At 46.0% G+C, this 12,509-nt stretch overlaps 1 protein-coding gene across 10 annotated transcripts in view; it reads left to right on the forward strand.

Annotated features, from left to right (window-relative positions):
* The window catches only part of SRGAP2 (SLIT-ROBO Rho GTPase activating protein 2), a 276,234-nt gene that overhangs the window by 204,523 nt on the left and 59,202 nt on the right, over positions 1-12,509 (forward strand). For 7 of the 10 annotated variants that reach the window (XR_007130747.1, XM_047752469.1, XM_047752471.1 and 4 more), the window contains exons 8-10: positions 786-1,010; positions 5,551-5,652; positions 6,643-6,840. Coding sequence is in view for 9 of the 10 variants with exons in the window: in XM_047752469.1 (XP_047608425.1) it covers positions 786-1,010; positions 5,551-5,652; positions 6,643-6,840 (525 nt within the window). In the remaining variant the exon portion in view is untranslated. The remainder of the gene's footprint in view (positions 1-785; positions 1,011-5,550; positions 5,653-6,642; positions 6,841-12,509) is intronic. The other 3 variants (XM_047752470.1, XM_047752472.1, XM_047752476.1) reach the window with 1 other exon arrangement.

Here is a 12,509-nt window from a genome sequence, read left to right on the forward strand (position 1 = left end):
TTTTACAAGATTGCTTGACTTCCTGTCTCCAGTGCTTTTTTTACACCGTGCCTCTTTCATACCATTTTTTTCCACTTTACTTCAGAAAATCAGAATCCTTGAAGTGATGTGAATTTTCCCAGGAAGACTTATATTTAGAAATGTTTGGTCTTATAAATGCTATTTCTGTTGAATAGGAACATTGGTGCAAAAATCCTAATCTACAGCTAAAGCCTCCCCTAGAATGTTGGGAGTTTTCAGGGAAACAGGGGGATCGGGGCAGGGGGTGTTGATGACTGACAGCCCCCTAGTCGCTTCTTTTCTCAGCTAGTTTTGAGTCTGTGTAAATGAATGGCTCTTGCCACACCTCTGATTTCTGAACCCTTACTGCTGAAATGGCCTGGCTTGGTTGTTTTGTGGTGACTAAACCACAGTAACCCTGAGGGAGCAGCAGGCTAAATTCTTATTGTTAAATTTTGTTGTAATGGTATCCCTGGGGGACCCTGAGCATAGAAGAAGATTCCCTTTAACTCTCCACTTGCTCAGATTGACTAAATAACATGAATAAATAATTTCATTTTGTCCCAATGAGTCCTCTTCCTTCTGACAACCTTACCGTCCTCTAAGGAGTCCTCCACATCGAACTGGGAGTCAAGAACTGAGAACTCTCACCCAGATCATGGAAGGTCAGCCTTCTTCCTGCTGCATCTCCTTGATGTAGTCGGATCTGCCCTCAGGGCTCCCCTCCATCTCTGCCAGGCCTGCGGCTCTCCACGGTTTGCTCACGCGCCTTCTCCGTTCCACAGCAGTGTTGTGACCTAGGCTACCACGCTAGCCTGAACCGGGCGCTACGCACCTTCCTGTCCGCTGAGCTGAATCTGGAGCAGTCAAAGCACGAGGGTCTAGATGCCATCGAGAACGCTGTAGAAAACCTGGACGCCACCAGCGACAAGCAGCGACTCATGGAGATGTACAACAATGTCTTCTGCCCACCTATGAAGTTTGAGTTCCAGCCCCACATGGGGGACATGGTGAGCCCTCTCCCCATCCCCTAGTCCCCAGGGGGCTTGAGCTCACTAGGTCTAGATTGACTGCACCAGGGCGGTGTTATTCTGGGGAGGGCGAGGCCTGGAGCCGGCTTCCTGGCAGGTGGGTAAAGTCCATTCCACCCATTCAGCTCATAGCTCCTGGTTGCCTGCTGTCCGCTAGGCTTGACTGTAGTTACTTTGGGGATTAGAGCCCTCCGAGGGCTTAGAGTCAGTGGAGCTGAGAGAACTATGCATAGGGAAGGGCACCCGAAGCGACCCTCAGGATCTCAGGATCAAAGGAGTTGAAAAATAGCCCATGTGTTCTCAAAACGACTAACAGTTCTACATGGTTACAAGGGAAAGAAGGAGGTGGAGGCCTCCAAGGGGCGCAACTGGAAGAAGTGAGTGCTGAGATGGGGCCAGATACTAAAGGCTTTTGATAGGGAGGGAGGGCTCAGCCAGGTGATGAAGTGGCCTTTGGCCATTTGGCAGAGTTCTGAAGGATCTTGTTCTCCTGGGTTTAGAAGATTGCGATAAAAGGTGTAGTTTTGTTTGGGTGTTGAGCAAAAAAAAAGTATGGGTACCTAGAGAAAGGACAAGAGCTAAAATGTCATCCCTAAGAAGTCCTGATACTGTCTGCCCAGGCAGGGGTGCATGAACGTGGGGCCCCCATTTCTGACTTTTCACCTCCATTGACTAAAACAAGAATGGCCTAACTAAACTAAAGTGAGAGGAAGGAGAAGCTCTTTGGTTTTCATTACTCTGAATCCTGTGGTTCTCCTTCTGGTGGTTGTATGTACAAATCAAAGCGAATCGTGTCCCTGGGCTAGGAGCCACTGTTTGACCTGTGGGTTAAATCAGTAGGAGGGTGTATAGGTTTATGTGATGGGAGAGCTCAGGGTGGATCTTCAGACCTGGTTGGATTTAGGAGTGGGAATTTTGTCAAAACTCAGTTTTTCTCTCTCTGCTCTATATCCTGTGTTGGCTCTATTCTCAAATAGACTTTCATGCCATGGGGGCAAGATGATTGTATTTCCAGCCTTCACTCTCTGTGGACTGAAATCCCGCAGAAGGGATATTTGCCTCCCTCCTCAGAGCCCCCACAAAAGTCTCATTGTGTCTCCTTGGTTCTGATTGGTTGATATGCTTATCCCTGAGCCAATCACCATGGCTGATATCTGCTGGCAGCTGATTGGCTTATGCCAAGGTCACGCACTGCATTCCTGAGTTGGGGAGTCCCCCATCCAAAGCACATGGCCTGAGTTGTGAGCAGAAGGTTCCTCCCAGAGGACAGTCAGTCTTTATTCCAGAAGAAGGAGGAATGAATGCTGGGTGACCAAAAAACGACAATGTCCTCTCAACAAGGGAATTGTGCTTCCATTAAGATTAGCATCCAGGAGTTCCTCTTGTGGCTGAGTGGGTCAAGAACCCAACATAGTGTCCATGAGGATGAGGGTTCAATCTCGGGCTTCACTCGGTGGGTTAAGTATCTAGCATTGCCACAAGCTGTGGCGTAGCTTGCAGATGTGGCTCAGATCCAGTGTTGCTGTAGCTGTGGTGTAAACTGGGAGCTTCAGCTCCCATTCTACCCCTAACCTGGGAACTTCCACCTGCCCCAGGTGCAGCGGTACAAGAAAAAAAAAAAAAAAAGATAGCATCCAGGAGTTCCCGTCGTGGCTCAGTGGTTAACAAATCCAACTAGGAACCATGAGGCTGCAGGTTCAATCCCTGGCCTTGCTCAGTGGGTTAAGGATCTGGCATTGCCAGGAGCTGTGGCGTAGGTCGCAGACACAGCTTGGATCCTGCATGACTGTGGCTGTGGTGTAGGCCGGCAGCAACAGCTCCAATTAGACCCCTAGCCTGGGAACCACCATATGCCACAGGTGTGGCCCTAGAAAAGGCAAAAAGACAAAAAAAAAAAAAGTTAGCATCCTGACCCTTTTTAGACATCCTGCTCCAGAATGACAACTGTTGCAATGTAACCAGTGGATTTGTTGTCATCAATAGGCCACAGTGGAGAGTGGGACATTTCTATCCTAAAGACAAAAATGTGGAGATGATTTCTTTCCTCTCCTTCTTGGGGAAAACCAAACCCTTTGCAGTTTGTTTGCATCGCTTAGGAAATGTCAGTGTCTGAACAGATGGGGACGGGAGATGACAGCGTGTGCAGTTAGAATGGGGGGAGGGGTGTCACCCAGCCCCAGGAAGCCCAGGTCCTCACCTGCCCTGGCTTCTGGGCAAACCTGCCTCCCAAGCCTCTTCTCCAGCTGCCACAGAGATTCCTTCCCAAGAAGCCGTGGAACTTGGGAAACAGCTGAGTGGTGTGATACATTTTCTGGTGTTGACTGAGCTGCCTTCTGAGCCAAACAGCTTGTCTCCATAAAGGGGGATTCCAAACACTGGGTGCTCAGGCCCCCATCCCAGCTCTGTCAGAGCCTCATTTCCATACTCTGGAGCACAGCTGGAATATATTACCTTGCACCCTGGTAGAGAACCACTGCCAAAGCATGCATCAGCAGCCCTGCTGACTCTTAAAGAAACAAGCGTGGAGGTGGGTTTCCCTCCACTCCTCCCTGCTAGGTGAACGTCACTTTAAGAAATCAGTCGTTCACTCTTCTGCCTAGGTCCTCACTTTGTGTGATGTAGCTCATCGGTGGTGGCTGAGCCAGGCAGGGGCCAGGACCAGTCCTAGATCTTGCAAAGCTTTTGCATTCCAGCCTCGCCTTCACGTGGAGTGGAAAATAAAAAAAGAGATGCGAGGCTGAGGCTTTCTTGGTCCCTGCAGCGGTCTATCCCCATCAGTGAGGGTTGTCTGTAAACTGTGGCGGCAACACGGGGGAGCTGCCTGGAAGTCCTTGAACTAGGGCCAAAGTTCGGGTGGCATTTTGACCGGAAGCCCTGAAATTGGCCAAAGCCCCACGCTGTTTGGTGTTCTGGGGCACTCAGCACATGAACTGATGCCAAGCACTCTCCGATGCACTGGGAGGAGGCGCTTGGCTCTACCCCTGATGCCCCCCGAGGCTTGTGGGGCTCGGGATGCCTGACCGGTGACATCAGGCAGCCAGAGAGTTTCACTCTTGGCACTAACCCATCCTGGCCACCGAGCTTTCTCCATTGTGTCTGCTTATCCAAGAGCCAGAATGAAGTCAGCTCTCTTTAGATCTGAGAGCTGGCTCAGGCCGGCCTCTCAGCTGGGGGAGGAGGTCAAGTCAGTTGAGCGCTTAAAAGCCAATGGAGGAAAAGGTCAAGTCCCAGCCTCTCCTCCATCTGAAGAGAGGTTTTGTCTTTTCAAGCAGGAGAATGGTCCGTGGGCATGTGAATATGCCCACTCGTCGCTGGGGAAGGAGGAGGCCGGTTCTATCCAGATGTCTCTCCACAGACAAGAGGCTAAAGGACACGTGGTGGCAAGGTGACAGAAACGGCCTCCACGTGGTCCTGCCTCCCAATCTGCCAGCCTTCTGTTCCTCATCTGTCATCCTGGGGACTGTAGGTGACCTCATGCCCATGCCATAGCCAGGGCTCCATCAGGAGACGGTGGCCCAGCTGTCCCCTCCCACAGCGGGGGGAGCTTATTGACAGGGGTGCTTGGGGGAAGGGCAGACTTCTCTCCCACACAGATCTGGTGCAGACCTGGAGCAAAATGAGGGCCTTTTGAAAATGCCAGGTTCCACCAGATTCCATGCTCTCTGGGGGCTCTCTCGCAAAGCCCACGGACTTGTTCCTGGCTTTGTGCTTTCTCTCACTGAGTCAGAGAGCTCATGCATGGCCCAGATTTATAAACACACGGCGGCTGCCAACAGCAGCACGTTAGCCTCCTGACCCACTTCTCTCGTGCTTTCCCTCTGGTGTATGATGGGGAATGAAGGAGGGGCCAGAGAGGTGGCCACTTGGACGTCTGGCAGGAAGTCCTCACTGTGCCAAAACATTGTGCATCTGGAGCCCGGGCTGCCCAAGGCCCTCTTCTGTGCCCTAACTCCGGCTTCCTTGGAGCCACAGGCCCTGTGGAGACCTGCCTCTGCAGACCAGGCTATCCCTGTATAGACCAGGCTGGAGATGGGCCCCGAAGAGAGAGACCCGGCCTTTCCAAATAGGTTCCATTTGGAAGCTCATTCCTTTCTTATGCTGTTTGGTTCTGGAAGAGCTCTACATACTTTGACTTTGCCTTTTGTCTTAATATAGAACCTATGAGCTTTACAGCTTGAGTACGAGTTTTTTTATTTTTTTACTTTTTATTATTTTCTTTTTTTAGGGCTGCACCTGTGGCACATGGAGGTTCCCAGGCTCGGGGTCAAATTGGAGCTGTAGCTGCTGGCCTACACCACAGCTCACAGCAACGCTGGCCTACACCACAGCTCACAGCAACGCCTTAACCCGCTGAGCAAGGCCGGAGATCAAACCTGCATCCTCATGGATCCTAGTCGGGTTCATGAACCCCTGAGCCACGACGGGAACTCCTGAGTAGTTTTATTAACAGTAATGGGACCCTGGAACTGACCAAAGAACCGTGTCCTTTTCCTGACCTGATATTGCTTTCTTTTGGCAGGCTTCCCAGCTCTGTGCCCAGCAGCCCGTCCAGAGTGAGCTGGTCCAGAGATGCCAACAACTGCAGTCTCGCTTATCCACCCTGAAGATTGAGAACGAAGAGGTGAGTTTCCTGCTTAGGAGACACAGAGCCACCGTCTGAGTTTCCCTGTTGAAGCTGCTGCCTGTCTGGGAGCAGGTGGAAGGAGCATGCGGAGAATGTCCGGGCTGCTGCAAACATTTCCTCGCCAAATGTAGGCTTGGATTTTCCCCTTCTGCTACATCCTGCCCTTGAACTCCAGGAAGTTGCTCTTGCATTGCCAAAGGTTGAGCTCTATTTTGAGCTTTTGCGAAATGCTTTTCCCCGCCTTTACACTTTTAATCAAAATGGCACTTGGCAGCTGTGTGAACAATATTGTGTCTCTGAAACCACCCCCTCATGCCTGGCTTTTTCCAGCATTTTCAAACAAACAGAGGCCTTTGACTTTGACGCTTCAAATGTCTCCGTCCTCTTAGCAAAGGGGGACTTTCTTCTGAGCCCAGCGTATTTGCTTTCAACAGCTCGTTCACAAGGGCAGTATGATTGATTATCTGCGCCTTTCTTTTGGGCTCATGTGACTTCTTACCTGGCATCTCAGTAAGGCTTACTTTTCCTAGTAAGATCAGGAAAGCCTGGGATGTGTCGCTTCATGTGCAAACAGGGGAAAAAGTTCATTTGTTGAAAGTCATGAAACAGAGCCTAGGGTATTATGGGACTGGGCCCAACATACACTTTTAACTCGCACTTTATATGATGGGGTTGTTTTGGATTTGTTTCATTCTGTCTCCCTTAGCACTTCCAGTATAGCCAAGACCTAATATTAAATGTTTGCATTAAACATGAAATAGCTGAGTCAAGCACGTGGCACAAGGGGAGTGGTGGGTTTTAGGTCCTTACTGGAGAGAGTAGGGGCCGTGTGATGTTCAGCCCTCACTTGACACTCTTCAGTCGGAAGCAGAGCTGTACCTCTGACAGCACCCTCCCTCCTTCCTCCGTCCACTTCTCCAAGCTTCATCATCACCCGCTGTTTTGCAGCCCACCCCTCACGCATTACGTTGGCCCTTATCTCGGCAGGTCAAGAAGACAATGGAGGCCACTCTGCAGACCATCCAGGACATTGTGACCGTCGAGGATTTTGACGTGTCTGACTGCTTCCAGTACAGCAACTCTATGGAGTCCGTCAAGTCCACCGTCTCAGAAACCTTCATGAGCAAGCCCAGCATCGCCAAGAGGAGAGCCAACCAGCAGGAGACAGAGCAGTTCTATTTCACGGTGAGGGGGCTGATGGCCTTGAAAGATCATCTCTAGACACCGCAGCACACAAGGGAGATTCGGATCCCTTGTCCAGTGTTTGCAGGGCAGTCTTTGAATATCCTGATTTGGAGCTGGGCATATCCAGAGACCGTCCCTATACATACATACACATATATGTGTATATGCACAAATATATACAAATTGTATGTCTAACAGGGACCCCAAGAGAAAATAGACCACCAAGAATGCTACCAAGAATATTTTCTTTTGGGAGATCTTTTAACAAGCTAGTAGGCTTTTGTTAGAAAGTTTCCTTCTCAGCCCTAGGGGTGTGAAAGGGGAACCGCATCTCTTGGTCCTTGGGAACGACATCGAAATATTTTGGCTAACACATAGCTTGTTTTTAAAGTCTGCAGTCTCTTCTAGGTGATATGGTGACATTATTTTATAATTTATGCCAATGGGAAATTATTTTTCATAATTATGGCTAACATTCAAAAGGACAGGTAACGTGTAGCGTTGTTGGTTTGCAGAGAATTCGAAAACATTGTATTGTGTTATTCATGCATCTCCCAGTCTTCTTTTAGACAGATGGACCCAATTTTTTTTTAAGTAGTGTTAACAGTCTATTGGAAGGTTGCTGGCTGGTCTTTAGTGCTATTTTTTAATAATTAAGTTATTTTGAGCTTGCCAAGTCGGATTTATTGCCTGAACTAAAATTTATTTCCTAATCTTCTGACGACCAAGAAAGGAGAAATTAAGTTTGCAGATGTGAGATGAAATATAGCCAGTGAATGTGCATACTCATTCTGAATGAGAGGAATTAACTTATTTTTCAGTCAAGGAACAGTCTGCATGTAGTAAATTGAATTTTTCCTCCAACTGGAACCATTTGTTTAATTCTTCTTTGAACGCTGCCCTTTCTCCATTAAGAACACGAGTCATTTGCTGTCTCTCTTAAAGAAGAAATCTGTTTTTTCACATAGTTAAGCTAAGAATTCTTCAAATGTATATATATTTTTTGAATCCTGAAGAAGACTGTTGAAAGGGAATGGTTTCACAGTACTATTCTTTTAAAATAACATTGTTTTGCTTACTATACAAATCAAAACTTGCTCATTATATAAAATTTAGAAGCAAAAAAGAAACTAAACATCATCCATAATCCCAAACACTTATAGAGATAATAGTATTAGAATATGTTCCCTCCTGGGTTTTTTTCTACACGTACACACATATGTGAGTGCATGTTTATAATTTTATTAGAAAAAAATGGGATACTGCTCTGCATATTGTTTTATAATCTGCTGCCTTCATTTAACAAATTATTAATATTTTTCTAAGTCATTTAATTATAATGTCCTTGAAATATATTTATGTGTAAAATACTCAAATCCATACAGAGAAAGACTAGAATGGCATTTTGACTCATTCGTTCATTTTTGTAAAATAGCACATTACCTGTTTTGTAGTGAGTGCTCAAAAATGCTGAAAATTTATTATCAGTATTAATGCATTCAATAAAAAGTAACTTAAATCCGTTAGTTATTTATTAAGGATCAGCTATGTACCAGACAGTGTGCTATAAGCTGGGAATGCTGAGAAAGTAAAATGCAGAGAGGAATGATGGGATTAGGTTTATGAAGGGAGAACTTTTTTTTAACTGTCTATATTTCTAAATAATTACAATAGGTTGATTTTTATAACTAAAAAGATAAATGTAAAAAATGTTAAGTGCATACATGCTCACGTTGAGAAATGGCAACCAGGATGGATGGAGTTGAGGTAACATCACACACACAGTGACTTTTGTACCCATCAGGCATGAATCAAGAGGAGAAGGGCATTCTTGGAGGCAAAAAGCATAAAGGCATGAAAAACCTGGAACAGACGTTAAGAAAACTTCTTGTCTATAATGAAGGTTGTGTACCTCCCCAAGCCTCTGTATCTCAGGAGGTTGTCTAATACTCTGGAGGCTTTTAATAATAGGATTGTCTGGCTGGTCTGTCTGGACTGCTTAGATATAACACTACTTAAATGACCCAAACCTGTTACATGGCAGAGGATTTCCATGTTTGGGATTAAATAAGAATTTTGGACATCCAAATCTCTATTTAAGACTGTCAGAAATTGCTTTTGGGCTTTAAATGAAGCTCGAACATTTGTATTTAAATGACCTTCAGGAGTGACCACATTCAAACTGGTGACCTCTCATATCCCGCCCACCCTTTCCCCTCTGAATGCACTGATGTCCTCTAACTCATTTCCTGTCCTTTGTGGCCAGAGTACTACTTATCAAAATTGTGTGCAAATTTCCTTGGCTAACAGGTACGTTTTTTGTCTGGGCTTGTCTAGTAACAGATTTACAAGAGAGTTCATCCCTTTCGTGATGGGTGTTTGGGATGCGTCAGATAATTCAATTCATGATAAAAGGACTTTTTGGGGGGGTGGCAGAATGGACAGTCGAGGGAAGGGGCTGTGCATGTTCACCAGGATGGCTGCCTGTGCTTGGCAAGCCCGACAAAGCCAACACCTCTGCCAATGTGCTTTTCTTTGTCTTTGGCCTCCACAAACCTTGCCCTTGTGCTTCCCTTTGCCCTTCAAAGACATCAGAGTAGCACATCCTAGAAGTTCCCTTGTTTGGGGAAGGTTGTCATGGCTTTGACCCTTAGCATGCACCTCGTGACCCAGAGGGCTGCGAGGAAAGCTTTTCCACCACTCTCGGCTGTCATCAGATTGATCTGCCCAGATGACATCAAGTAGAAATTTGAAGCATGACCTGGAAAGGTCAGTCATTTGCAAGAGTCCCAGGAAAATAAGCATGGAATTTTAAATCATCTAACTAAACCTTCTTATGTGAAAGATTAAAAAAAAAAAAAAAATTCAGGCGTTCCCATCGTGGCTCAGTGATTAACAAACTAGTTAACCGGCTAGTAACTATGAGGTTGAGGGTTCCATCCCTGGCCTCGCTCAGTGGGTTAAGGATCCTGAGTTGTCCTGAGCTGTGCTGTAGGTCGCAGATGAGGCTTGGATCTCACGTTGCTGTGGCTGCGGTGTAGGCTGGCAGCTGTCACTCCGATTGGACCCCTAGCCTGGGAACCTCCATATGCTGTGGGTGCGGCCCTAAAAAGACAAAAGACAAATAATAATAATAATAATAATAATGTTTTTTAATTTAAAAAAAATCCAAATCCAGTGTCCTCAGCAAGAGCTGAAACCAGAACCCTGGTCTTCTGGTGTCTGGCCACAGGCATTTTCTCTATGCCCTGCGGAGGAAGCTGAGGTGAGGGAAGCCTCAGAAACAGCTCAGCGGCTTTCTGCTCCTCTTTGCTCTCAGTGAGAAGATGTTTTCTGACCTCCTTGGCTTTGCCTCATTTGTCTTCTACCACACACAATCCAGCACTCTCCATTTTTTCCCATTCTCTTTTTTATTGTAAACGTTTTAAGGAAAAGATTTTTTTAAAGATGCAAAGATTACAAAAGAGCTTACAGAAAAAAGTCAGACCTCTACCCACCCCAACCCTCACTTCCTCTCGCCCCCACCAGTGTTTGAGACCAGTTTCTTCACTGTCCTTCCGGGGTATTCTGTGTGGAGACAACCACTGCTGTACCCTTCAACATAATATTATTACATTAGAAATGTAATGAAAAAATATAGAAATGCAAATAGAAGTATACCATTCCTACTGTTCTTCACTTTGCTTTTTTCACTATATTTTATGATTTTTATTTTTCCCATTATAGTTGTTTATAGTGTTCTGTCAATTTCTACTGTATAGCAAAGTGACCCAGGCTGTCAATTTCTACTGTATAGCAAAGTGACCCAGTCATATATATATATATATATATATATATATATATTCTTTTTCTCACATTATCCTCCATCCTGTTCCATCACAAGTGACTAGATATAGTTCCCAGTGCTATACAGCCAGATCTCATTGCTTATCCACTCCAAATGGAATAGTTTGCATCTACTAACCCCAAACTCCCAGTCCATCCCACTTCCTCCCCCTCCCTCGTGGCAACCACAAGTCTCTTCTCTAAGTCCGTGAGTTTCTTTTCTGTGGAAAGTTTCACTTGTGTCATATGTTAGATTCCATATATAAGTAATATCATGGTGTTTGTCTTTCTCTTTCTGACTTACTTCACTCAGAATGAGAGTCTGTAGTTCCATCCATGTTGCTGCAACTTAATTTATTTTGGATATTACCTTCATATTAGTCCAAAAAGATCTGCCTCCTTTTTATGGCTGCACAGAATTCTGTTGTAAGGATAGATGTACCATCATTTATTTAACCAATTCCCTGCTCATAGGCAGTAATGCTCACTGTCTTTAGCTAAGTACTGTCAAATCTATATAGGTTTTGGAGTTCCCGTCATGGCGCAGTGGAAACAAACCCGACTAGTAACCATGAGGTTGCAAGTTCGATTCCTGGCCTTGCTCGGTGGGTTAAGGATCTGGTGTTGCCATGAGCTATGGTGTAGGTCGCAGATGCGCTCGTATCCTGCGTTGCTGTGGCGTAGGCCAGCAGCTACAGCTCTGATTAGACCCCTAGCCTGGGAACCTCCTTTTGCCATGGGTGCAGCCCTGAAAAGACAAAAAAAAAAAAAAAAAAACCTATATAGGTTTTCCTTGTATGGGGGTTTGAGTATGGGGTTCTTGAGTGGAGGATGAAATGGAGAAGGGGGGATTACAGCGATAAAATAAGCAAAGCTAGACTGCCTAAATTTGGAGGAGCAGATTTGGGTAAGAGGTTGGAGAGGAGCCGGTTCCTTGGCCATTAAATGGGCATCACTCTAAGACCCCTAGACTTGGTGTGGTCCACGATCTTTTTTTTATCTTGGTCTCCTCCAAGAATAAACAAATACTAAATGTGTGCTAAGCAGGTACAAATGAATGAATGCCCCTGTCCTGTCAATTAAAATAGAGAGATATGCTTCTCTTGAAAGGTTTACTGTATTATGTATTCTGTCTGACAGCTGTTTCCTGCTTTAAAAATTGACAAGGAGGAGGGGAGATGTCAGCGTGCTTGAATGGTGGGGAAGCAACCACAGTAATGACATCTGGGTGTCTCTGTGCACAGGGCTGGCTGGGCATACTCATTCCTCCCACCCACCCCACCTTCTGGCAGCCGTGGAGGCTTATGGCCCTAGGTTCACAGATTAAATTCAAGGCCTAGGCGAGATCCCTGAATTTTATACCACCAGATAAGACTGCCCGAGGTTGGAAGAGTCAGTAAGTAGCATTTAAAGGGAAGCAGTATTTTAAAATTAAATTTGAAAAGCATTCTTGTGCCTCTTTTTTCTTTAAGCTCCAAAACCTGCTTTGATTGAGCTTTCTTAAATATTATCACAAAGCAAAGAGGCTTAAAGAAAGACTGTTTTAGGTTAACTGAGCAGGTGATTCTGTACAGGGAATAATTTTTTTTGGCCATGCCCAAGGCTGTGGAAGTTCTGAGGCCAGGGATCAAACCTGTGCCATAGCAGTGACCCAAGCCACGGTAGTGCCAATGCCAAATCCTTAACCGCTTAGGCCACCAGGGAACTCCCTAAGGAATACTTTTTGTTTGTTTGTTTGTTTTATTTGGGTTTTTTGGCCACCCTGCAGCATATGGAGTTTCTAAGCCAGGGATCTAATCAGAGCCACAGTTGCAGCCAGTGCCACTGCAGCAAGGGTGGACCCT

Source organism: Phacochoerus africanus, chromosome 11, assembly GCF_016906955.1.
Source record: "Phacochoerus africanus isolate WHEZ1 chromosome 11, ROS_Pafr_v1, whole genome shotgun sequence".
NCBI lineage: Eukaryota > Metazoa > Chordata > Mammalia > Artiodactyla > Suidae > Phacochoerus > Phacochoerus africanus.